This window comes from Loxodonta africana, chromosome 3 (genome assembly GCF_030014295.1).
Source record: "Loxodonta africana isolate mLoxAfr1 chromosome 3, mLoxAfr1.hap2, whole genome shotgun sequence".
NCBI classification, from domain to species: Eukaryota; Metazoa; Chordata; class Mammalia; order Proboscidea; family Elephantidae; genus Loxodonta; species Loxodonta africana.
Window position 1 is genome coordinate 179,163,967 of NC_087344.1, and position 27,170 is coordinate 179,191,136.

General features: G+C 41.6%; 1 protein-coding gene across 4 annotated transcripts in view; it reads left to right on the plus strand.

Annotated features, from left to right (window-relative positions):
- The window catches only part of LOC100656107 (zinc finger protein 14-like), a 53,309-nt gene that overhangs the window by 7,166 nt on the left and 18,973 nt on the right, over positions 1–27,170 (plus strand). For 2 of the 4 annotated variants that reach the window (XM_064282501.1, XM_023547408.2), the window contains exons 2-3: positions 21,724–21,968; positions 26,491–26,550. Coding sequence is in view for 1 of the 4 variants with exons in the window: in XM_023547406.2 (XP_023403174.1) it covers positions 21,966–21,968 (3 nt within the window). In the remaining 3 variants the exon portion in view is untranslated. The remainder of the gene's footprint in view (positions 1–21,723; positions 21,969–26,490; positions 26,551–27,170) is intronic. The other 2 variants (XM_064282500.1, XM_023547406.2) reach the window with 1 other exon arrangement.

A 27,170-nucleotide genomic window follows, 5' to 3' on the forward strand; every position in this document is an offset into this window, starting at 1 on the left:
ATTTCATTTGGGTCTGCTATGATGTCCCCCATTTAATTTCTAATTTGGGTTATTTGCATCCTCTCATGTTTTTCTTTTGTCATTTTTGCCAGTGGTTTGTTGATTTTGTTGATCCTTTCAAAGAACCAACTTTTGGTTTTGTTGATTCTCTATTGTTTTTCTATTCTCTATTTAATTTATTTCTGCTCTGATCTTTATTTTTTCATTTCTTCTGGTGGCTGTGGGCTTCTTTTGCTGTTTCCATTTGTTCGAGTTGTATAGCTAATGTTTTGGTTTTGTCCATTTCTTCTTTTTTGATGTGTGGGTCTGTTCCTATAAATTGACCTTTAGAGAGTGCCTTTGCTGTGTCCCAAAGGTTTTGGTATGATGTGTTTTCATTGTCGTTTGATTTTAGGAATTTTTTGATTCTAAATCTGATTTCTTTTATTACCCATTGGTTTTGAAGCAGGGTGTTATTCAGTTTCCGTGTAATCGATTTTTTTTTTTTTCCTTATTCTTCCTGTTGTTAATTTCTACCTTGATGGCATTGTGGTCAGAGAAGATACTTTGTATTATCTCAAATGTTTTGAGTTTTGTTGAGGCTTGCTCTCTGGCTTAAGATGTAATCTATTCTGGAGAATGTTCCATGTGCATTGGGAAAGAATGTGTACTTTGCAGCTTTTGGGTGGAGTGTTCTATGTATGTCTGGGAGGTCAAGTTGGCTGATTTTGCTCTTCAGCTCTTCTGTATCTCTGTTGAGTTTCTTTCTAGATGTTCTGTCCTTTACTGAGAGAGTAGTGTGTTGAAATCTTCTACTTTGTTTGTGTAAGTGTCAATTTCTGTTTTCAGTGCTTGTTAGAGTTCGTTTTATGTGTTTTGGAGCCTTGTCATTGGATGCATGGGTGTTTATTATAGTTAAGTCTTAATGATGGATTGCCCCTTTAATCATTATATAGTGCCCTTTTCTGTCTTTTATGGTAGATTTTGTTTTAAAGTCTGTTTTGTCTGAGATTAGTATTGCCATTCCTGCTCTTTTTTGGTTGCTGTTTGCTTGGTACATTTTATTCCATACTTTGGCTTTTAATAAATTTACATCTTTGTTTCTACGTATGTTCTCCTCTAGACAGCATATTGATGAATCTTTTTTTTTTAATCCATTCTGTCAGCCTCTATCTATTTATGGGTGCATTTAGGCCATTTACAGACAGTGTAATTATTGATAGATGTGAGTTTGTTGCTGTCATTTTATAGTGCCTTTCTTTTTTTTTTTTTGTGGTGCTAACGTTTTCTTTGTTCCTCTTACTCTCCTGCACTGAATTCCTTTTGTTTGGATTTTTTTTTTTAGTTTATTTTTTTATAATTTTTATTGAGCTTTAAGGGAACGTTTACAAATCAACTCAGTCTGTCACATATAAGCTTATATACACCTTACTCCATACTCCCACTTACTCTCCCCCTAATGAGTCAGCCCTACCAGTCTCCTTCCGTGACAATTTTGCCAGTTCCTAACCCTCTCTACCCTCCCATCTCCCCACCAGACAGGAGATGCCAACACAGTCTCAAGTGTCCACGTGGTACAAGTAGCTCACTCTTCATCAGCATCTCTCTCCTCCATTGTCCAGTCCATTCCATGTCTGATGAGTTGTCTTCGGGAATGGTTCCTGTCCTGGGCCAATAGAAGGTTTGGGGACCATGACCACCGGGATTCCTCTAGTCTCAGTCAGACCATTAAGTCTGGTCTTTTTATGAGAATTTGGGGTCTGCATTTTTTTTTTTTTTTTATCCCACTGATCTCCTGCTCCCTCAGGGGTTCTCTGTTGTGCTCCCTGTCAGGGCAGTCATCGGTTGTGGCTGGGCACCGTCTAGTTCTTCTGGTCTCAGGATGATGTAAGTCTCTGGTTCCTGTGGCCCTTTCTGTCCCTTGGGCTCATAGTTGTCGTGTGACCTCAGTGTTCTTCATTCCCCTTTGATCCAGGTGGGTTGAGACCAATTGATGCATCTTAGATGGCCGCTTGTTAGCATTTAAGACCCCAGACGCCACATTTCAAAGTGGGATGCAGAATGTTTTCATAATAGAATTATTTTGCCAATTGACTTAGAAGTCCCCTTAAGCCATAGTCCCCAAACCCCTGCCCTTGCTCCGCTGACCTTTGAAGCATTCAGCTTATCCCGGAAACTTCTTTGCTTTTGGTCCAGTCCACTTGAGCTGACCTTCCATGTATTAGGTATTGTCCTTCCCTTTGCCTCAAGTAGCTCAGCATAATGCCTTCCAGGTTTCTCCATGTTATGAAATGTTTCCCAGATTTGTCACTGTTCATGATCGATGTGTAGTATTCCATTGTGTGAATATACCAGAATTTGTTTAACCATTCATCCGTTGATGGACACCTTGGTTGCTTCCAGCTTTTTGCTATTGTAAACAGAGCTGCAGTAAACATGGGTGTGCATACATCTGTTCATGTGAAGGCTCTTATTTCTCTAGGGTATATTCCGAGGAGTGGGATTTCTGGGTTGTATGGTAGTTCTATTTCTAACTTTTTAAGATAACGCCAGATAGATTTCCAAAGTGGTTGTACCATTTTACATTCTCACCAGCAGTGTATAAGAGTTCCAGTCTCTCCACAGCCTCTCCAACATTTATTATTTTGTGTTTTTTGGATTAATGCCAGCCTTGTTGGAGTGAGATAGGATCTCATCGTAGTTTTAATTTGCATTTCTCTAATGGCTAATGATGGAGAGCATCTTCTCATGTATCTGTTAGCTGCCTAAATATCTTCTTTAGTGAAGTGCGTGTTCATATCCTTCGCCCACTTCTTGATTAGGTTGTTTGTCTTTTTGTGGTTGAGTTTTAACAGAATCATACAGATTTTAGAGATCAGGCGCTGGTCGGAGATGTCATAGCTGAAAATTCTTTCCCAGTCTGTAGGTGGTCTTTTTACTCTTTTGATGAAATCTTTAGATGAGCATAGGTGTTTGATTTTTAGGAGCTCCCAGTTATCTGGTTTCTCTTCGTCATTTTTGGTAGTGTTTTGTTTTCTGTTCATGCCTTGTATTAGGGCTCCTAAGGTTGTCCCTATTTTTTCTTCCATGATTTTTATCGTTTTAGTCTTTATGTTTAGGTCTTTGATCCACTTGGAGAGTTAGTTTTTGTGCATGGTGTGAGGTATGGGTCCTGTTTCATTTTTTTGCAAATAGATATCCAGTTATGCCAGCACCGTTTGTTAAAAAGACTTATCTTTTCCCCAGTTAACTGATACTGGGCCTTTGTCAAATATCAGCTGCTCATACGTGGATGGATTTATATCTGGGTTCTCAATTCTGTTCATTGGTCTATGTGCCTGTTGTTGTACCAGTACCAGGCTGTTTTGACTACTGTGGCTGTATAATAGGTTCTAAAATCAGGTACAGTGAGGCCTCCCACTTCTTCTTTTTCAGTAATGCTTTACTTATGCTGGGCCTCTTTCCCTTCTGTATGAAGTTGGTGATTTGTTTCTCCACCTCATTAAAAAATGTCATTAGAATTTAGATTTGTATTGCATTATATCTATAGATGGCTTTTGGTAGAATAGATATTTTTACTATGTTAAGTCTTCCTATCCATGAGCAAGGTATGTTTTGCCACTTAAGTATGTCCCTTTTAGTTTCTTATAGTAGTGCTTTGTAGTTCTCTTTATATAGGTCTTTTACATCTTTGGTAAGATTTATTCCTAAGTATTTTATCTTCTTGGGGGCTACTGTGAATAGTATTGATTTTGTTATTTCCTCTTCGATGTTCTTTTTTTTGATGCAGAGGAATCCAAGTGATTTTTGTATGTTTATCTTATAACCTGAGACTCTGCCAAACTGTTCTTTAGTTTCAGTAGTTTTCTGGAGGATTCCTTAGGGTTTTCTGTGTATAAGATCATGTCATCTGCAAATAGAGATAATTTTACTTCCTCCTTGCCAATCCGGATGCCCTTTATTTCTTTGCCTAGCCTAATTGCTCTGGCTAGGACCTCTAGCACAATGTTGAATAAGAGCACTGATAAAGGGCATCCTTGTCTGGTTCCCGTTCTCAAGGGAAATGCTTTCAGGCTCTCTCCATTTAGAGTGATGTTGGCTGTTGGCTTTGTATAGATGCCCTTTATTATGTTGAGGAATTTTCCTTCAATTCCTATTTTGCTGACAGTTTTTATCATGAATGGGTGTTGGACTTTGTCAAGTGCCTTTTCTGCATCAATTGATAAGATCATGTGGTTTTTGTCTTTTGTTTTATTTATATGGTGGATTAAATTAATGGTTTTTCTAATATTAAACCAGCCTTGCATACCTGGTATAAATCCCACTTGGTTGTGGTGGATTATTTTTTTGATATGTTGTTGAATTCTATTGGCTAGAATTTTGTTGAGAATTTTTGCATTTATGTTCATGAGGGATATAGATCTGTAATTTTCTTTTTTTGTGATGTCTTTACCTGGTTTTGGTATCAGGGATATGGTGGCTTCATAGAATGAGTTAGGCAGTATTCCGTCATTTTCTATGCTTTGAAATGCCTTTATTAGTAGTGGTGTTAACTTTTCTCTGAAAGTTTGGTAGAACTCTGCAGTAAAGCCATCTGGGCCAGGGCTTTTTTTTGTTGGGAGTTTTTTGATTACCGTTTCAATCTCTATTTTTGTTAAGAGTCTATTTAGTTCTTCTACTTCTGATTGTGTTAGTTTAGGTAGGTAATGTATTTCTAGGAATTCATTCCTTTCTTCTAGGTTTGCAAATTTGTTAGAGTACAATTTTTCGTAATAATCTGATATGATTCTTTTAATTTCAGTTGGGTCTGTTATGATGTGGCCCATCTCGTTTCTTATTCGGGTTATTTGTTTCCTGTATTTCTTTAGTCAGTCTGGTTGATGGTTTATCAATTTTGTTAATTTTTTCAAAGAATCAGCTTTTGGCTTTGTTAATTCTTTCAATTGTTTTTCTGTTCTCTAATTCATTTAGTTCAGCTCCAATTTTTATTATTTGTTTTCTTCTGGTGCCTGATGGATTCTTTTGTTGCTCACTTTCTATTTGTTCAAGTTGTAGGGACAGTTCTCTGCTTTTGGCCCTTTCTTCTTTTCATATGTGTGCATTTATCGATATAAATTGGCCTCTGACCACTGCTTTTGCTGTGTCCCAGAGGTTTTGATAGGAAGTGTTTTCATTCTCGTTACATTCTATGAATTTCTTTATTCCCTCCTTAATGTCTTCTATAACCCAGTCTTTTTTCAGGAGGGTATTGTTCATTTTCCAAGTATTTGATTTCTTTTCCCTAATTTTTCTGTTATTGATTTCCACTTTTACGGCCTTGTGGTCTGAGAAGACGCTTTGTAATATTTCGATGTTTTGGATTCTGCAAAAGTTTGTTTTATGACCTAATATGTGGTCTATTCCAGAGAATGTTCCATGTGTGCTAGAAAAAAAGTATACTTTGCAGCAGTTGGGTGGAGTGTTCTGTATAAGTCAATGAGGTCAAGTTGGTTGATTGTTGTAATTAGGTCTTCCGTGTCTCTATTGAGCTTCTTACTGGATGTCCTGTCCTTCTCCGAAAGTGGTGTGTTGAAGTCTCCTACTATAATTGTGGAGGTGTCTATCTCACTTTTCAGTTCTGTTGAAATTTGATTTATGTATCTTGCAGCCTTGTCATTGGGTGCATAAATATTTAATATGGTTATATCTTCCTGGTCAATTGTCCCTTTAATCATTATGTAGTGTCCTTCTTTATCCTTTGAGGTGGATTTAAGTTTAAAGTCTATTTTGTCAGAAATTAATATTGCTACTCCTGCTCTTTTTTGCTTATTGTTTGCTTGATATATTTTTTTCCGTCCTTTGAGTTTTAGTTTGTTTGTGTCTCTAAGTCTAAGGTGTGTCTCCTGTAGGCAGCATATAGACGGATCGTGTTTCTTTATCCAGTCTGAGACTCTCTGTCTCTTTATTGGTGCGTTTAGTCCATTTACATTCAGCGTAATTATAGATAAGTATGTGTTTAGTGCTGTCATTTTGATGCCTTTTTGTGTGTGTTGTTGACAATTTCATTTTTCCGCTTTTTTGTGCTGAGACGTTTTTCTTTGTAAATTGTGTGTTCCTCATTTTCATAGTATTTGACTTTATGTTTGCTGAGTCATTACGTTTTTCTTGGTTTTTATTTTGAGTTATGGAGTTGTTATACCTCTTTGTGGTTACCTTAATATTTACCCCTATTTTGCTAAGTAAAAACCTAACTTGTAATGTCCTATATCGCCTTGTATCCCTCTCCATATGGCAGTTCTATGCCACCTGTATTTAGTCCCTCTTTTTGATTATTGTGATCTTTTACATATTGACTTCAATGATTCCCTGTTTTGAGCGTTTTTTTTTTTCTTTAATTAATTTTAATTCGTTTTTGTGATTTCCCTATTTGAGTTGAAATCAGGATGCTCTGTTCTGTGTTGTGCTGGTATCTGATATTATTGGTTTTCTGACCAAACAATTTCCTTTAGTATTTCTTGTAGCTTTGGTTTGGTTTTTGCAAATTCTCTAAGCTTGTGTTTATTTGTAAATGTCTTAATTTCGCCTTCATATTTCAGAGAGAGTTTTGCTGGATATATGGTCCTTGGCTGGCAGTTTTTCTCCTTCAGTACTCTATGTATGTCATCCCATTGCCTTTTTGCCTGCATGGTTTCTGCTGAGTAGTCTGAACTTATTCTTATTGATTCTCCTTTGTAGGAGACCTTTTTTTTTATCCCTGGCTGCTTTTAAAATTTTCTCTTTATCTTTGGTTTTGGCAAGTTTGATGATAATATGTCTTGGTGATTTTCTTTTTGGATCAATCATATATGGTGTTTGATGATCATCTTGGATAGATATCCTTTTGTCTTTCATGATGTCAGGGAAGTTTTCTGCCAACAGATCTTCAACTATTCTCTCTGTGTTTTCTGATATCCCTCCCTGTTCTGGGACTCCAGTCACACACAAGTTATTCTTCTTGATAGAGTCCCACATGATTTTTAGGGTTTCTTCATTTTTTTTCAATTCTTTTATCTGATTTTTTTCCACCTATATTGGTGTCAATTCCCTGGTCCTCCAGATTTCCCACTCTGCATTCCAACTGCTCGAGTCTGCTCCTCTGACTTCGTATTGCGTTGTCTAGTTCTGTAATTTTATTGTTAATCTTTTGGATTTCTGAATGCTGTCTCTCTATGGATTCTTGCAACTTACTAATTTTTCTACTATGCTCCTGAATAATCTCTTTGAGTTCTTCAACTGCTTTATCAGTGTGTTCCCTGGCTTTTTCTGCAGATTGCCTTATTTCATTTCTGAGGTCATCCCTGATGTCTTGAAGCATTCTTTAAATTAGTTTTTTATATTCTGTATCTGGCAGTTCCAGGATTGTATCTTCATTTGGGAAAGATTTTGATTCTTTAGTTTGGGGGGTTGTAGAAGCAGTCATGGTCTGCTTCTTTATGTGGTTTGATATCGACTGCTGTCCATGAGCCATCACTAAGATATTGTAGTGATTTATTCTATATTTGCTCACCGAGTCTTATCTTGCTTTGTTTTCTTTCAATATACGTAGATGGGCTACTAGATTGCGCTGTCTTGATTGTTGTAGCCCTTGACTCACTTATGTCCTGTTATCACCTGGTTTGGGCTGTTTCCAGATATATAAGCCTGAGTCCAGTTACTATTCTTGAGTAGAATCTGATCTTGGGTCATCAGGTGTGTGGTACAGACTGTCACCTATCCACCTAGGTGGGTAGTGGTGATAGTTGTGTGCATCAGATTCTAGTAGCAGCAGGGGTTCACACTGCAGGGGGGTCAGGATGCTGACAGGCTTCCCCCAAGTGTCAGTGAGGTAGGTGTGTCTCTATTCCTAAAGCACCTTGGTGGGTGGGCTTTGCAGCTGTACCTTAGGCCCCCAGTGCAAGTACCTCTACACATTGGTAGGTGTCACCGTGCTTAGACCCCTAAGGCAGGAGGCTAGGTGGTCTGAGGGGAGCTTCAGCCCTCAGTTCCCTGTTGTGGGTCAGTGAGGGCTCTGTTGAATATGCAGAGGTATCAGACCTGGGAAACTTGTCTTTCCAGTAATCCGCAGAAAACAATTACAGTCAGATCCCTATCAGAAATGCCTTTGCATTATAATAGCCACCTTGTTCCCTGTAGGGATGAAAGCTCAAGACTGTGGATCACGTATGCTTGGCTGGAGCTGGTTCTGTGTTTTTAGTCCAATTAGGGAAGGATTTTTGGTCCCTGGGTTTTTTGTAGCTGCTTCTCTCAGGCCAGGAGAAAGGGTTAGGGAAAGACCAAAAACAAAGAAAAACCTCAGTGCAGTTCACTCTCTGGCTCGGGAAATTCCAATGTTGATGAAGCCGCCTGGGAAAGGGAGGGGAGGGTTTGGATAAATAGGAGAGAGTAGCACCCCGGAATATAGACAAAGTTACTTATCTTGCTTGGGATGACTATTTTATCTGAGATTCCCGAGGGGTGCGTCGACTGTGTGCGCTGGCTGGGTAGAGATTGCCACCGAGGGTCAGGCCCGCGTCCCGTGCTTGCGCTGTCTCAGAAGCCGCAGTTTGTTCCTTCGCTCCCAGTCCAAAGCCTAGCGCCAAGGTTCTCCGGCTGGAACGCCACACCCCCGGCTCCAAAACCAGTTGCTGCCTCCCGGTGACTTCTCCTCCTGTCAGCCGCATCACTGCGCTGCCTGTGTGCACTGGCTGGGCTTCCCCTGCGGTCAGTTCAGGGGGTTAGCGCTGCGCCCTGTGTTTGCGCCATCTCAGGATGCTGTGCTCAGCTCCCCTGTGCCCAGTCCAAAGCCCGGCGCCAAGGTTTCCTGACTGGGAGGATGGCTCCAGGCTCCGAAAACAGTCACTGCTTCCCCGTGGTTATTTATTCTCAGTCTCTGTCACTCAGGTCAACTCTTTAGATCTGTGTTTGATGGTCAGGGTTTGTAGATTGTCATGTATGTGATCGATTCACTTTTTTTTCTGAGTCTTTGTTGCAAGAGGGTCCGAGGTAGCTTCTACCTAGTCAGCCACCTTGGCCCCACCTCCGAGTTTATTTTTGTAGACTTTGTTTTTACTGAGAATTTATGTTTTTCTTCTTTATGTTGATGAGTAGGTTTTTAAACTTTCTTTGTGGTTATCTTGAAATTTACTCTTACCTTCCTAGGTTTGAACCATTCTGTCATTACTTGGTATCATCTTGCATTCATCTCCATTAGAAACTTCTATACTGTCTTAGTCATCTAGTGCTGCTGTAACAGAAATACCATGAGTGGATGGCTTTAACAAAGAAATTTATTCTTTCACTGTCTAGTAGGCTAGAAGTCCAAATTCAGATCGTGAGCTCCAGGGATAGGCTTTCTCTCTCTCTGTCGGCTCTGGAGGAAGGTCCTTGTCATCAATCTTCCCTTGGTCTGGGAGCAGCTCAGCACAGGAATCTGAGGTGCAAAGTATGTGCTCTGCTCCTGGCACTGCTTTCTTGGAAAGAGGAGGTCCCCAACTCTCTGCTTGCTTCTCTTTCCTTTTAGCTCTTGAGAGATAAAAGGTGGTGCAGGCCACACCTCAGGGAAACTCCCTCTGCCTTGGATTAGGGATGTGGCCCTAGCAAGGGTGTTACATCCCACCCTAATCCTCTTTAGCCATAGGCAGAGATTATGATCTGTAACATAGGAAAATCACAAAATGGAGGTCAACCACACAAGGCCTAATCAAGTTGACACATATTTTGGGGGGACACAATTCAATCTATTATGTATACATACATTATTTATTGCCTCTTTTATTGTTCTGACGTTGTTCTCATTTACAGATCAACCTCTCTGGTTCCCTGTTGTAATTCCTTTGGTTTTGGATAGTCATTGAGAGTTCATTTCCTGGGTTGGTATCTGGCTGGTACAATCGTGTGTTCTAGATTCAGGCTGTGGTCTGATGTTGTTTGTTCTCAGACTGAAACACTCCTTTTAATAATTCTTGTAAGTTTGGTTTGGTTTTTACATATTCTCTTCATTTCTGCTTATCTGGAAATGTCCTAGTTTTACCATCATATTTGAACGAGAGTTTTGCACGATATATCGCTCTTGGTTGGCAACTTTTTTCTTTAAAGGTTTTATATATCATCCCATTGCCTTCTTGCCTGCCCAGTTTCTGCTGACTAATCAGAGCTTAGTCTTACTGTTTCTTCCCTGCATGCGAGTTCTCGTTTTTCTTGAGCTGTTCTCAGGATTCTTTGTCTTTGGTTTTATCAAGTGTGATTATGATATGCCAAGGTGTTTTTCTTTGGGGTCTATCCTACATGGGGTTCATTGAGCTTCTTGGGTGGTTAGCTTTTCATCTTTCATGATATTGGAGTTTTCTGTCAGTAATTCTTCAGTGATCCTCTCTGTGTTTTCCATGTTCTGTCCCTGTTCTGGAACTCTGATCAATTGCAGATTTTTGCTTTTGATTGTATCCCACATTATTCTCAGGTATTCTTTATTTTTCTTCGTTCTTTTTTCTGATCTTCCCTCAAGCAGAATTGTATCCAAGTGTTTGTCTTCACCTTCACTGATCATGTCCTGATTGTTTTAAACCTGCTCCTTAGCGCTTCTATGACCCTGTCCATTTCTGAAATCTTGTTGTTTATCTTCGGATTTCCAGTTGTTGTTTTTGTATGATTTCTAGTTGTGAATTTATTTTGGCGTTATGTTTCTATATTATTTTTCCTGATTTCTTCCTTTTTTTGTGTGCATTTTCCACGAATTTTTCTTTTTCATTTTTATCTGCTTTTTGCTTCAACTCTTGGATAGCTCTGGATATTGGAGATTTGAATTCCCTATCAGGTAGTCATAGTACCTTTTCTTCTACTGGAAAGTCATCTGGTATTTTATTTTGGATGCCTACTAGAAAAAAAAAAAAACTTTTTAGTTTTTTTACTAGAACCATCTTGCCCTGTTTTTTTAAATAGGTTTTGATATTGTCTGCTGCCTTCGGGACATTCAGTGTTATTTTCTTCATTTACTGATTGTTGATTATTTTGTTCTGTCCTTTTTTGTTTTATTTGGTTATGTCTGAGCAGGTTGGCTGTACGTTCTTTGTTGTTTGCTTGTCTGTGGGCACGATACTTTTCACCTCCTTGTCCAATGGGCAGGACCAGTTGCTCAGCTATGATGCAGCAGTGCGGGTCCAGCTGAAGGGAAGGGGCCGGGATAAGTTGTTTGTGGCGGGTAATAGGGCCAGCAGGGTGGGATGGGAATCATTGCAGCCCACGTTCTGATAAGCCATACCTGTGCTGCCTCGTGGTGTAATATTCAGCAAATAGTGCAGATAGGCAGAGATTGTGATGTGTAGAGCTGAGATGGGTATGGGAAAGAGGAGAGAGAAAAAGAAGCACCCCACCCCCCCAAAAAAAATTGCTAAGGGTGCTTGCCATTGGAGTGGAGAGATGAGAAATGGAGAAAAACGAAAGGGGAAAAGAAAGTAAATACAAGTTAGGGAAAAAGAAGACAAAAGCCTCCAGGCATCCCACTGGTGCAGCTGCGAAGACTGGGGAAGTGGCTCCCAGTCCATGCAGTACAGCCTGGCTAGAAGGGGTAGAGATGTCACACAGCACCACGTATTCAGGAGATAGGAAAAGAAGGTAAGTATGGAGAGACAAGAAACTGAGAAATGAAGAAAGACAAAGAGGATAAAAGAGAAAGAAAAAAAAAATGCCCCCAGAGAGCCCATCAGTGCGGCTTTGCAGACCAGGGAAGTGGCTTAAGGCCACATAGTACAGCCCTGCTACAAGGGGCTCCCAAGCATGGAAAAGAAAAAGAAAACAAACGAAGGAAAGCCAAAAAAAAAAAAAAGCCCTGGGATCCCACCAGTGTGACAGCAGGCTGGGGAAGCTGTTCCCTAGTCAAGTGGTGCTTCACAGCCTTTCAAGAAGCAAGGATGGCTCACGGAGCCAGGTGTTCGAGAGAAAGGAGGGGGAGGTGGTGAGAAGCATGGAGGAAATGAAAAGGAGGAAGAAAGCAACACTGGCAACAAACAAATGGCACTCCAGTAGCCAGCCATAATGGGTGGGGCAAATCCAAGTGGCAGGGGGCCGAAGCCAGGGTCTCTCAGCTCAGACTGTGTGGCCAGTGGGGTGCAGAGGAGGCTGAGCAGCAGAGGGGAGAAGGATCGGGTGTTTCTGTCTCCTGCTGGGGGTTCCTGGAAACTGTTTTCCCGTAATCCCTGTCTGCCATTCTCCAGAGTGGGTGGGCTGAATCCAAGTGGCACGGACCCTGCACTCCTTGACCAGCTGAGTGACCACAGCCAGCTATAAAGTGGGGGAGGTTGAGCACGGGGAGAAGAATGGGGGTGGAAGAGCGTATATTGCTGCTCACTGGGTGTTCTGTCTTTTGTTGGGAGCTCTGTGAAGCTGCTTTCCCATACTCCCTGTCTGACAAATCTGTGCTGTGTTAGCTGATAGAGGACCTCTGCACATGTATCTCCTCGGTCTCTTTCCTTCGTCAGCTTCTTACTCCATTCAGTGTTTAGCTGAGTTCTTTATTTCTTCATTTGACGCTTAGGGTTCAAGGATTGACGTTTGTCTTTGTTTTACTTAGTTTTTCAGGTCTTTGCTGTGGAGGGATGGCGTGGTTGCTTCTGTCTGTAGTGCCATGTTGGCCAAAAGTCCTGTATTGGCTAGAATTTTGTTGAGGATTTTTACGTCTGTGTTCATGAGGGATATTGGTCTGTAATTTTTCTTTTTTTGTGGTGTGTTTACCTGGCCTTGGTAATGAATGAATGAGTTTGGGAGTATTCCTTCCTTTTCTGTGCTCTGAAATACCTTAGTAGTACTGGTATTAACTCTTCACTGAAACTTTGGTAGAATTTTCCAGTGAAGCCACCCTGGCCAGGGCTTTTTTTGTTGTTAGGATCTTTGTAGTTTTGATTTGCATGTTTTAATGATTAATGGCAGTGTAGTGGATAGTAGTGGATAAGAGCTTCGGCTGCTAGCCAAAAGGTCAGCAGTTCACATCCACCAGGCACTCCTTGGAAACTCTATGGGGCTATTCTGCTCTGTCCTATACGGTTGCTATGAGTCGGAATACTCAAAGGCAACAGGTGTTTTTTTTTAGATGACTGATGGCATGGAGCCCTTTTTCATGTGTTTATTGGCCATTTGTAGATCTTTTTTGGTGAAATGTCTATTTAAGTTTTTTTTCCCTATTTTCAAATGGTTTGTCTTTATGTTGTTGAGTGGTAGGAGTTCTGTACATACCCTGGATGTTAAAGTCTTACCGTATATGTGATTCCCAAATATTTTCTTCCCTTCTGTAGGTTGTCTCTTCACTTTGTTGTAAAGTCCTTTGATATACGAGATTTTTAATTTATCTTTTTTGTCTTTTGTTGTTTGTGCTTTTGGCATCCTATCTAAGAATCCATTGTTGAAAAGTAGTGTGTAGAAAAAGTATATGTTCATATTATTTTAAATAGTAAAAATATTGCATATTTCAAAAAGTACAAAAACGTGTAGAGAGAAAATGATCATTTAACATCACATATAACCTCAGCATTGGTGAAAAACGTGATGCCTTTTATTTTTCCATTTCCTTTCCTAGAGATAGACATTATAGAAGTATACCCTTTTTGGACTGGAGTTTTTCTTGGAGACATGATTAGTGGTGTGGTCACTTCATGTAAAATTGAAACCTGCATTCACAACTACGGAATTTTCCTAGTTCAGAATCTTAAAGAGGTGTCTCTCAGATAATGTCACAATATTGACTTATATATATATCCTACTCTGTCCTATACGGTTGCTATGAGTCCGGAGTCGACTCGACGGCACTGGCTTTTAAAAGCCTAATACGTGCCAGAACTGTGGTCTTCCTTCATTTTAGCTGGAAGCTTCAGAACTTGGAATGGAACCTGTTTCAGAGGTCACAGTTTGATTCTTTGCAGTCAGGAGAAAGCAATCTACAGGTTGAGATAATGGGCTACTGGGTACCAGTTGACTCAGAGACCAAGCCCTTCCCATAGTCCACTAGGGGCATTAAAGACTGTATTGTTTTGAAATCTAACACGTCCAAGACAAAGCTTTTAAAATCTGACTTGAGCAAATCTTCTTCTCCCTTGCCTTTCCCATACCAGTAAATGCCATCAGTATCCATTCACTAGATTAGGAGAAATTGTCCAAGCTATTCTGTGAGATCTACCTTATGAAAACAGAGCCTGAACTTCTACTTTTTCTCTTGTCACAAGAATGTGTAATCTCCACTCAGCAGCAAGAGGCATATTTCAAAAATGTAAACCAAGTAAGCCTCCAATCACGTATAGAGTAAAATCCATGTATTTTTTGTTGGCCAACAAGATCTTACATGGTGAGTGTATCTAGTTGTCTAGTGCTGCCCTAACAGAAATACCACAAGTGGATGGCTTTAACAAAGAAATTTATTCTCTCACAGTCTAGTAGGTTACAAGTCTAAATTCAGGGCATCAGCTCCAGGGGAAGGCTTTCTCTCTCTGTCGGCTCTGGAGGAAGGTCCTTGACCTCAGCCGTCGCCTGGTTGAGGAGCTTCTCAGGCACAGGCATCCCGTGTTCAAAGGACATGCTCTGCTCCTTGTGCTCCTTTCATGGGGGTATGAGGTCCCTGACTCTCTGCTTGCTTTCCTTTTATCTCTTGAGAGGTAAAAGGTGGTACAGGCCACACCCCAGGGAAACTCCCTTTACCTTGGATCAGGGAGGTGACCTGAGTAAGGGTGGTGTTACAATCCCACCCTAATCCTTTCAACATAAAATTACAATCACAAGATGGAGGGCAACCATACAATACTGGATATCATGGCCTAACCAAGTTGATATACACATTTTTGGGGATCATAATTCAATCCATGACAGTCAGGCTTATGTATACTTTTCTGACATAAATTTATAACACTCATCCTCATGTTAAATAAGCTCTGGACACATTAAAAAAAAATTTTTTTTCCCAAAGATATTGAGATTTTCCCTGCCTCTCAACCTTCACACCAGATATTTCCTCTAATTAAAGGAAAACTTTTTGACCTTAGGAATGTGATAATTCTTATAATTCAGGTCTCACTTCTGATATTACGTCTTCAAAGAGTGCTTCAGTTATACCCATTCATTTCTATGTTTAAATGTCATTGCAGTTTTCAGAATGAGGTAAATCCAATTTAGGTTGACACTTAATCATTGTAAAAATGGTGTGGGGGGCGGGCATCTGACCTCCTCTAACTTCACTAGGGGGAGAGGGAATCAAGATCAACATCCCCAGGCTGATTCCTCTGAGGCAGAGGTCAGACATGTCTTCGTCATCCACTACCTTTACCAATTCTGACACCAACTCTTCCACGGTCTGTGCTCTTCAGGATTCGATAATTCACTCTAATGGCCACACAGGACTCACAGGCAATACTCAACGATTATGGGATTTATTAGGTAAGTAACAGGTCACAGTTCAGGTTGAGGAATGCTCAGGATATGGTTATTCCATCAGGACAGCCTCTTCCCAGCTATTCCTGCAGGCACGCTTCTCTCTGGCCCCTTGGCGCTTGCCCTGCTCAGGCAAGTGTCACAAAGTGTTACAAAGCCCTTTTTGGTCCACATAGCTCCACCAAGTGCCTGGAGGTACCTTACTCTACCAGCAAGACTCCTACCTGAAGGCTGTCAGCTTTCTTGCTCTGTAGGCTAGGGAGCCCACCAAACCGTCTCTTGCTGGTCTCTCCTGCCACCACTTCTCATCTTCAGTATTACAGCTCTCTTTCTTTCTTGGGTCCAGGAGGGTCTCAGCTCAGGGATCCCAGGTCCAAAGGACACACTCTACTCCGGGTTTTTCTTCCTTGGTGGTGGTAAGATTCTTACCTTCCCACCTCTGTGATGGCTCATTTTAAGCCTAGCAGGATAGCAAAATAACCATTCCACTTGGCGGGCCACAGTTAACTTATTTGTACAGTCCCACCCAATCACTTGAGTGAGAGTTTTAAGACCATGGCGAGAAACGCCACATAAAAGGGATCCATCCCACTGCAGACCACCCCCAGGCTTTTCTTTCATACTTGGAGGATAACTTCCCCCTCTCAGTCATTTTACCAGTCCAAAACAGTCATTAACAATTAACCCTTCTATAGAGCAAAGGGAAACCTTGAGGGTGTGGTGATTAACTGCTACAGCTGTTCACCAAAAGGTTGGCAGTTCGAATCTGCCTGGTGCTCTTTGGAAACTCTATGGGGCAGTTCTACTCTGTCCTATAGAGTCGCTATGAGTCGGAATCAACTTGACAGCAATGGGTTTTTGGTTTTTTGGTATAGGGCAAAGAGTCCTAACGTTGAGGTTTCTTGGGCACCAGCCATTCTGGTCTATTGCAGGTGTCCATCTGATGTGGTGAGGTTTTCCAGAAGTCATCTTGGCTTAACCCTTTCTGGTGCCTGATAAGATGTAACTGAAAGAAGATTATTCCCTTGCTCTGAACCTCACCACCAGGTATCAGCAGAGCAAAACCTTTAAGGGACTTCAGGGTCAGCCACTCTACTGGAGTTCAGCAGTGCCTCTCTCTTAATCCACTCTTTCCCATTTATAGCTTCTACAATTAACAGTTTTTTACAGTCACTGTTAACCATGTTAACAGTCAGCACTTACAACAGAATCATATAATCTTATCAGCATCTCCCCCGCCCTTCCAAACCCATCAGGAAAGAGGAAAGTATTCAGAGGGATCCTCCTCACTTTTCCAAACCCATCAGGAAAGAGTAGAGTATTCAGTAGGGGTCCTCTGTTGTTTCCCTCCTTTAATGTAAGCATACTCATGAAAGTGGAAGCCAGCCATTTCCTGCCTTTGTCTCCTTCTGTTTTAGATAGCCAATGTTTAAATTTCCTGTTCCTATCAAACCAGTACTCTGAGGAGGCAAGCACGTTCCTTGGTCTTGAAGAATCTTCTGTTCCAGTTGGAACTTTGAGCATCTGCATCGATAGAGTTCAGTCCAGAGCCAGCCAGCAAATCGCAGCAATCTTCACCAGCTCACGGTGTCAAACATCTTTCTCTTCATTCAGTCGAATTGTGGTCACCTCATTCCTAGCCATCCAAGCTAGGCCGCAATGGATAGCCCCTTCTCTCTTTCATCCCTTACCCTTTCGGGCTAGGTCAGTGGGCTCCACCCATAAACACAGCAGTCACTAGTGCTACTCCATGGACTTCTGACCAGCCAGCCATTCCTCTCACTCTCATCCCTAGCCCCCATGGGCTAGTTCAGTGGGTGCCAGTGGAACATGTCCAGACTCAACCTGTCTCTTTCATTGCTGCACTTTCCCCACTTCTGCTTCTGAGTGGATTGTGGTGCTTACCTCAGTCAAACATATCAAGCTGTCTGGTGGGGCTCACTTTAACTTCCAGTCTTGGAAGGGGTTCCTTCTGATGGGCGTAGACTTTTGCTGCCTTGATACAAGCAAAGGTAAACTGCTTGCTTGAAATTCAAAAAGCAAAACAGTCATTTTTTTTTTTTTTTTTTTACCCCACAGATCCTCCCTTCAAATCTGTTCTCTCAGCATTTCTGGGTAGGTCTGCGTGTCTTTTCAAATGTAAAATCTGGGTGGGGTCAGCCCCAACTGTGTACACAGGGCTAAACCAAAGCAGACCCCCTGCCTTCGAGTCATTCCGACTCATAGTGACCCTATAGGACAGAGCAGAACTGCCCCGTAGAGTTTCCAAGGAGCGCCTGGCGGATTCAAACTGCCAACCTTTTGGTCAGCAGCCGTAGCACTTAACTACTAACCACTACGCCACCAGGGCTACTGCATTCAAATCAGCAGACTGTGTTTCCTGCAGGCAAACCCTAGCTCCCCTTTTAGCATATCCAATCAAGTATTGCCTGAGGGCAGAGTTACACACTATCTGTAATCTATAGTACCGACTACCCATTTCTATCATACATTCAGGTCTGTTTTTACAATGCTAGATACGAGAACCATTTAGTATGGGTAAAAACCAAAAAAAAAAAAAATCATTAAACACCCATTGCCCTCAAGTCAGTTCCGACTCATAGCGACCATATAGGACAGGCTAGAACTGCCCCATAGGGTTTCCAGGGAGCACCTGGTGGATTTTAACTGCTGACCTTTAGGTTAGCAGCAGTAGCCCTTAACACTGCCCCACCAGGGTTTCCTTTAGTATCCATAGTATGTTCAATTAAACACATAATCCTAAACATATAACTCTTTTTAGAGAACATTCCAGGTTTATCTTTTCCACTCCTTGACTATCTTCCCATTCATATGCATGTAGCCTTGGACCTCTGCCTGGGTGGAACCAGTAGACCCTGGTGTCCTCTCCTTTTCTGGTCTGGTTTTTGTTCCTGGCCACTGCAGATGTGGTTTTTATCCCCTTAGCATAACTTTCCTTTTAGCCATTACAGGTAACAACAACGAAAGTAACCACCTAAGAATCAAAAAGCTTCACTACCCAGGCCCTTTTGTTCTTTCTCGTAGGAAGTCCCATGCCTGCATGAGTTTGGAGCCATTGCGGCAAATATTGCTTATGGCGCCAACTGTAAAAATGATATGGGGGCAGTGTTTGACTTTCTCTGACCTCACCAGGAGGAAGGAGAATCAAGATCAACAGCCCAAGGCTGATTCCTATGAGGCGGAGGTCAGACATGCCTCTTCTTTCCGCCATCTTTACCAATTCTGACACCAGTGGTCTCTTCCATGGCACTTTCTACTTCTCTGCTGGGTTTGATAATTTATTGCAATGGCCACATAGCACTCGTAGACAAAACTCCTGATTATGGGCTTTATTAGGGACGTAAAAAAGAAAAACTTAACGCATTGCCGTTGAGTCGATTTTGACTCGTAGCGACCCCAACAGGTTACAGTTTAGCCTTAGGAACACTCAGGATACAGTTCTTCTGTCAGGACAGCCTCTTCCTAGCCATGCCTGCGGGCACGCCTCTCTCTGGCCCCTCAGCCCTGCTCAAGCAAGTGTTACAAAGTCTTTTAGCTCTTCCGGTAGTGCCCAGAGGCACCCCCACTCTGCCAATAAGCCTTGGCCTAAAGGCACTCAGCTCCAGCTCCCTGGGTCAGCAAACCAAATTCCACCAGATGCCCGGAGGCACCGTACTTCACCAACAAGCCTCCCAGCCTAAGGCACTCAGTTTTCTCACTCCATGGGGCGGGAAGCCCACCACGCCGTCTCCTGTTGGTCTTTGCTGCCACCATTTCTCTGTCACCACTTCTCATCTTCAGTGTTAGAGTTCTCTCTCTGACTCTTGGGTCTAGGAAAGTCTCAGCTCAGGGATCCCAGGTCCAAAGGACATACTCCGCTCCGGGTTCTTCTTGGTGATGGTGAGACCCTCTCTTTACTGCCTCTGTGATGTCTCATTTTAAGCCTAGTGGGATGTCAAAACTGACCAATACCCTTGGTGGTTCACAATTACCTTATTTGCACAGTCCCACCCAATCACTTGAGTGGGAGTTACAAGACCATCGAGAGAGAAGGGCCACACAAAAGTGATCCATCGCACTGCAATCAGATAAATACAACCAATTGAATGGACTGTTACCTTTGCTTTTACCAGCTCTGTTTCTGTACATGACAGGCTTCGAACAAATAAAAAGCTGTGAAGCTCTGCATTGTGGTGATGGCAGCTTTCACACCCTCTCTGCTGTGTTGGTTGCTCTGCGTTCTGGTGAGCTCACTAGAACGGTGATGTCCAGTAGCCAGATGTGGCTATTTCAGTTAAAGTTAGTTAAAACTGAAATAAGTAATTCAGTTCCTTAGTTCCTTTGTGGTTGTTAGGTGCCGTCGAGGGGCTCCAACTCATAGCGACCCTATGTACCACAGAATGAAACACTACTTGGTCCTACGCCATCCTTATAATCGTTGTTATGCTTGAGTCAATTGTTGCAGACACTGTGTCAGTCCATCTCCTTGAGGGTCTTCCTCTTTTTTACTGACCATCTACTTTACCAAGCATGATGCCCTTCTTTAGGGACTGGTCCCTCCTGATAACATGTCACATGTTAAATTCTGAAGAGGCACATGGGGCTAGTGGCTGCCATATTGTACTGTGTACAAACAGAACATGTCCATCTTCACAAGAAAGTTCCATCGGACAGTGTTTGAATGATGTCAAGCTGGAGCTTGTTATGAAGAAGTTAAGGAAGACTGAGAAGGCCTAGACATGGAGATAGTGGGATGATATAATGTAGGTATAGATGGTTCCAAGGGTATCAGTTAATAGAATGCTCATTCCTTGAATTAAAGGCTATAGAGCAGTGAATGCTTCTCAGAGTTGAATGTGGATAACCAGGGGATCTTGTTAAAATGCAGATTTTGATGCAGCAGGTCTTCGGTGGGGCTTGAGATTTCTACATACCAAACAAGCTCCTAGTTTATGCTGAAAATACTAAGTGTAGGAATAAGGATGTGAATTAAAGTTAGATGGTGCTATTATGAGTTGGAATCCACTCGACAGCACTGGGTTTTGGGCGGGTGCTATTAAAACAGTACCCTGGTGGCGTAGTGGTTAAAAGCTACATCTGCTAACCAAAAGGTCAGCAGTTTGAATCCACTAGGTGATCCTTGGAAACCATATGGGGCATCTCTACTCTGTCCTGTAGGGTTGCTGTGGGTCAGAATTGACTTGATGGCAGTGGGTTTGCTTGGTTGTTTTTTTAATTAAGAAAATAATAAAAGGAAGGATAATGCTTAAAGAGGAGGCACTTGTATAAAGATTATGTGTGAGGGAGAAAGAGAACATTTACACTGAGAACAAGAAATAAAATAGTAGGAGTCAGCTGGGTGGGGAAGCAGGGTAGAAAGAAATGGCAACAGAGATGGGAGATGGTGCCTTAGAGAAAAAGCTTTTCTGATTTATTTGTTGACTGATTTACTGTAAGGTTGATAGAGTGTTCAGGAATCCTCAAGATTGCTCAAAGGCTTTAGAACTGGTGGTATCAAGGTTTGAGAATGAAGGGAAAAAAAACCTCAAGGGGAAGAAAATGTTAATTACAAAATGAAATGAAAAATACTGATCACATTTTTTTTGTTGTGCTTTAGATGAAGGTTTATAGAACAAACTAGTTTTTCATTAAACAGTTAGTACACATATCGTTTTATGATATTGTTTAACAACCCCATGACATGACAACACTCTCCTCAACCTTAGGTTCCCTATTACCAGCTTTCCTGTCCCCTCCTGCCTTCTAGTCCTTGCCCCTGGGCTGATGTACCCCTTTAGTCTTTTCTTTTATGGACCTGTCCAATCTTTGGCTGATTACTGATTACATTTTACAATGCTATAAATGAAATGAAAGTAAAATTTTTTTAAAAAAGTACAACAGAAGGCTTTTAATTGTACACCATTTAAAATCTAGACAGATCAATGAGTTCATTGACAAAACTTGAAAAATACGTTCTTCCTGAAAATTCACCCAATTTGATATCAAATAACTGATCTGTAAGAGAAAAAATTAAATATGTGAACCCACAGCCTCAACCTTGAGCCCATGACTCCCTGGAGAAAATCAGGTTGAGGTTTTCTAGCCTGTCCAGGCCTAGATGCTTCTCATGCTCTGCCAGAAGGAAGAGACCTGTAGAGCTGTGTGAAAAACACTAGTGTGTGCACCAGGCAGCTGGAGCCTTTTCTGCCTTAAATGCAGATGCTTTCAGGGTAGAGCATTGCCTTGAGCCTGGGAGGTAGCCCTGCCCAGGGAAAGAGCTGAAGGCCAAGAACCTGTCACTCCCTCCTTACTCAACAGTGTCTCCTCCCCATTCTTCTTCCATTTCAGGTCGCAAGTGTGGCACAGGGAGAACTAGACCAGTCTAGACAGCCAGGGACCTAGGGCGACCATCTTGCCCGTCCAGAAATCACAGGGATTGCAGCTGTTCTGACTGGTGTGTGGACCAAACATTATTCATCTGCCTCCAAACTGCCTAGTGACTCTGCTTTCATTCCCATCCCTCTTACTGAAGTGGCTCCTTGGACTTAGAGAAGACACTCACTTGGACTTCCAGAAGCTGGAGCAAGGAAATGGTGAGTACTGTGGAAAACTGGATTATTCTTATCCCCCCCACAAAAAAAAAAAAAAAATTTTTTTTTTTTTTAAGGGGAAAAAGCTTGGTATGAAATGTGGGGAGACCAGCTGGGTACTGTGGGCTCTGTGGTTCCTCAGTGTGGTCAAAAGTGGCAGAGAAGGCCAAGGGACTGGGCCCTAGAAGGCATCCTTAGGCCCTGTTTCACTTCATCTGTACACATGTTGTTTTTCAAGATTCGGATGCCAGTGGTTATGTCCTTTATGTGACCCTCAGAGCTAGCCCCGTGGAACGTTAACATCCACCCTGGGCCTTGCTCCTCTGCGTTGGAGTGGCAGAATCTCCTGAGCAGAGCCTGAAGATGGTGCAGCTCTGGCTGAGGAGGCTGAGCCCCAGGCCCTCCAGAGCCATCCTTGTCCCATAATTGAGGTTTTCTTGGCTTTCACCAGGCACTGGAGCCATTTCTGTGCAGTTCTAAAACTACAGCTCCTCCTCTCACACTCTATGATGGCATAAGAAAGGAGAGAGTTGGCAGGCAAAGACCTTGACTGTTTATGGGGTCCTGGGTGGGGCTTGGTGCACTCATGCCCTTACCAAAGTATTAGGTTGGGGAGAATGAGTCCAGGTGGATCATGCGTGGGGTCTCTAAACCAGTGGGGAGTGCTTTTGCCTTGAGGCTTTCAGGTGTGTGAGAAGCATGAATAAATACCCAGTATAGGCCCTTGTCCTCCCACCTACCTGTGCCTAGAGCTGATCTTAAATCCCTATCGTTTTCGACTGCTTTCCACACGCTTGAATTAGGATCTAAAATTAAAGTGTTCTCTTTGCTAGAGAAGTTCAAAATATGATATGTGTGTATTTAAGTCCTTGGGTTTACAGTTTTCACTGAAAGAAAATTTCCAGATCATTTGGTGTATTTCTACTGAGAACTTTTCGGTTTAATGGATGTAAACTTCTCAAACACAGAGTAATGCCTTCTTTATTGATGTAAAGCTATTCTAAGGCTTACTTAAATCTTGAGAAAGTTCTTAAAGACTCCTATTACATTTAGCAAGTCATGCCAGAACCCCTAATTTGTTAAATATTTTAGCCATTTTAGAAACGTTCTGGCTAAATGGAAATAAAGTGGATATAGACTCTGATATCCCTGGTTACTGTGTTTAGAAAGAGAGCCCTAACGTATACTTTTATGATTTGCAGAAGTGTATTAGACTATTGAATAAATATTAAATTTATTTTAATATTTATTAATGTAGATGTTAATAAACATTTAGTATTTAATATTTAAATACTAAATTCAGAGGGCCCTGAATATTAAATTTAATGGGTTTTATTATTAGGAGTGTGCATTCCTGGTAAAAAAACACTTAATACCTCATTGGATTTGTATCGTGTTTCTAAGTACAATATAGGTTAGTGAAATTGCTTTTCTAGTTGCTAGCACCTTCAGAGTCCAAAAGTAAATATGAACTTTGAAAGTATACTTAGGAAGATGTGTTTCTATTCATGTCCTCATCCAGCCAATTCCCCTTCCCCCAGCTTCTTTAAATAGCAGGCTTTATTAACTTTCTGAAGCATCTTGCCAGTGTTTATGTAAAAGCGAGCAAGTAGAAATGAGATTTTTATTTCCCCTACTTTGTTATACAAAAGGTAGCAAGGAATTTACACTTTTTAATGAACGAATTATGCTGATGATCTTTTCATAACAATACATAAAAACCAAACCAAACCAAACCTGTTACTGTTGAGTCAATTCTGACCCATAGTGACCCTATAGGACAAAGTAGAACTGCCCCATATGGTTTCCAAGGAACGGCTAGTGGATTCAAACTGTCTACCTTTTGGTTAACAGCTGAGCTCTTAACCACTGTGACGCCTTAAATCTTAAGTTCTTATAAAACTCTGGAATGCTACATATATGTGGTTGATCTTAGTTTTGTTGTTTTTAACTGTGTTACCATGAATGGACACCTGAATTGTGGCCAATATTTTGCTGTTACAAAGCTTGTTCTAGTGAGCATAAGTGTAAATTTCTAAGATCCAGGTATCGATAGTTGAGGTATAAAAGCCCTTCTGAACTAAGACAAGTTAAATCAAAACAAAGGGGTTTTCATATGATTGTAAAACTAATATATGAAAATTTCATTTGTTTTGTGTTTTTTTCATAATTTTTATTGTGCTTTAAGTGAAAGTTTATAAATCAAGTCAGTCTCTCACACAAAGACCCATGTACACCTTGCTACACACTCCCAATTACTCTCCCCACAATGAGACAGCCCGCTCTCTCCCTCCACTCTCTTTTCGTGTCCATTTTGCCAGCTTTTCGAATCCGCCAGGCGCTCCTTGGAAACTCTGTGGGTCAGTTCTACTCTATCCTATAGGGTCGCTATGAGTCGGAATCAACTCGAGGGCACTGGGTTCTGGGAACCCCCTCTACCCTCTCATCTCCCCTCCAGGCAGGAGATGCCAACATAGTCTCAAGTGTCCACCTGATCCAAGAAGCTCACTCCTCACCAGCATCCCTCTCCAACCCATTGTCCAGTCCAATCCATGTCTGAAGAGTTGGCTGCAGGAATGGTTCCTGTCCTGGGCCACCAGAAGGTCTGGGGACCATGACCACCGGGGTCCTTCTAGTCTCAGTCAGTCCATTAAGTCTGGTCGTATGAGAATTTGGGGTCTGCATCCCACTGCTCTCCTGCTCCCTCAGGGGTTCTCTGTTGTGTTCCCTGTCAGGGCAGTCATCAGTAGTAGCCGGGCACCATCTAGTTCTTCTGGTCTCAGGATGATGTAGTCTCTGGTTCATGCAGCCCTTTCTGTCTCTTGGGCTCTTATTCGCCTTGTGTCCTTGGTATTCTTCATTCTCCTTTGACCCAGGTGGGTTGAGACCAATTGATGCATCTTAAATGGCTGCTTGTTAGCGTTTAAGACCCCAGACGCCACTCTTCAAAGTGGGATGCGGAATGTTTTCTTAATAGATTTTATTATGCCAATTGACTTAGATGTCCCTTGAAACCATGGTCCCCAGACCCCTGAACTTGCTACACTGGCCTTCGAAGCATTCAGTTTATTCAGGAAACTTCTCTGCTTTTGGTTTAGTCCAGTTGTGCTGACCTCCCCTGTATTGTGTGCTGTCTTTCCCTTCACCTAAAGGAGTTCTTACCTACTATCTAGTTAGTGAATGCCTCTCTCCCACCTTTCCTCCCTCCCCCCTCAACCACAAAAGAATGTTTTCTTCTCAGTTTAAACTATTTTTCAAGTTCTTATAATAGTGGTCTTATACAATACATTTAAATAATGTTTTAAACTGTTGTAAAGTATATCATAAACCAGGAGTGCATAAACTTTTCCTGTAGAGTTTACATAGTAATATGGGTCCTGATAATAAATAGACTTGGGTCAGTTTTTATGACCTCCCAGTATGTCCCACCTTGGTCTCATCTCCTGTTGCCTGGTGATTGTTACTGTCTGTATTTTAGAAGTTTATGACTATTTAGTATTGCTAGTATTGCAGCTTTACCACCCAAGTTTTAATCCATAAACTCTGTTGTGTAGTTTTGCCTCTTTTGAGCTTCCTGTAAATCCAGTTATTAGTCTGTGTGGGTTCTTCAGTGACTTGTTTTCCTCAGGAAGCTTTTGAGTTTTATACATATAGCTGTAGTGTACTCATGTGTCTATGTATGTATGTTTCCTGTGTTGTATGAATGGATTTGGGTGGCTCAAGTATAATTTTTGCTCTTGTGAGTATTGCTGCTTTTCTTCTGTTTGTTCTCTTTCCAGGCTGCATTTGCTTCTGCAGAACAATGTTGCAGTGAGGGAAAATGGTTGAGTTGCAGATCATTAAAAAAACCAAAACCCAAACCCGTTGCCATCAAGTTGATTTCAACTCATATCGACCCTATAGGACAGAGTAGAACTGCCCTATACAGTTTCCAAGGAGTAGCTGGCAGATTCGAACTGCTGACCTTTTGGTTAGCAGCCACAGCTCTTAACTACTGTGCCACCAGGGTTTCCATTTGCAGATCATAGCCATGTTCAAATTTACTATGAAATACTGATGCATTTTACAACCTTTTCCTCCCACAAAGTAGGCGTAAGTATTTTTATTTCTTCCATCTGTTTATCTAATGAATTAATTTTTTCTCTTGGAAAGAGTGGAATGGTATCTTACTTCATTTCATGGTGACACCATGTGTTTCAGAGTAAACTACACTCTCTAGTGCTTTCAGTGGCTGATTTTTTTGGGAAATAGGTCACCAGACCTTTCATCAGAGATGCCTGTGAGTGGATGCAACAACCTTTCCTAGTCGCTGAGCACTTAACCCTTTGCACCACTCAGGGACTCCGTTTAGTTGATATTAGCACACATATTGAAGTGTATGTACTTCTATCACTGCTGTGCGTTGCCTTCTGTGTCATGAATCAACTTTATATAATTTGGTGGGTCTTTCCCAGGGCTGTGTATTTTTTTCCATTGGCCTATTTGTTCCTACGCTGATACTGTACTGTTTAATATGGTTTTACAGGTACTCTCCAGCTTAGGACAAAGTTCTGTTCTGATGACTCTGTTGTGAGGTGGTTGTAATGTAAGTCGAATACCTCATTTTTTTTTAGTTTTTTTTTATTATTGCCCTTTATCATCAGTCTCTTTATAAATCTGCCTTTTATCATCAGTCTCTTTATAAATCTGATCCTTATTTGTCTTTGGGAGTTGGAAACATTAACACATGAACTTACAGATGTATTTTAATGTATGTCGTTGTTGTTGTTAGGTGCCATCAAGTTGGTTCCAACTCATAGCGACCCTATGCACAAAAGAACGAAACACTGCCCGGTCCCACGCCATCCTTACAATTGTTGTTATGCTTGAGCCCATTGTTGCAGCCACTGTGTCAATCCACCTGCGTCGTTTAATGTTTTCCCCATGGAATTCTTCAGTATTGCAACTTGAGGCTTGAATTTTTTCTTCAGTTCTTTCAGCTTGAGAAACGCCGAGCGTGTTCTTCCCTTTTGGTTTTCCATCTCCAGGTCTTTGCATGTGTCATTATAATACTTTACTTTGTCTTCTCTAGAGGCCCTTTGAAATCTTCTGTTCAGTTCTTTTACTTCATCAATTCTTCCTTTTGCTTTAGCTGCTCGACGCTCAAAAGCAAGTTTCAGAGCCTCCTCTGACATCCATCTTGGTCTTTTTCTTTTCTGCCTTTTC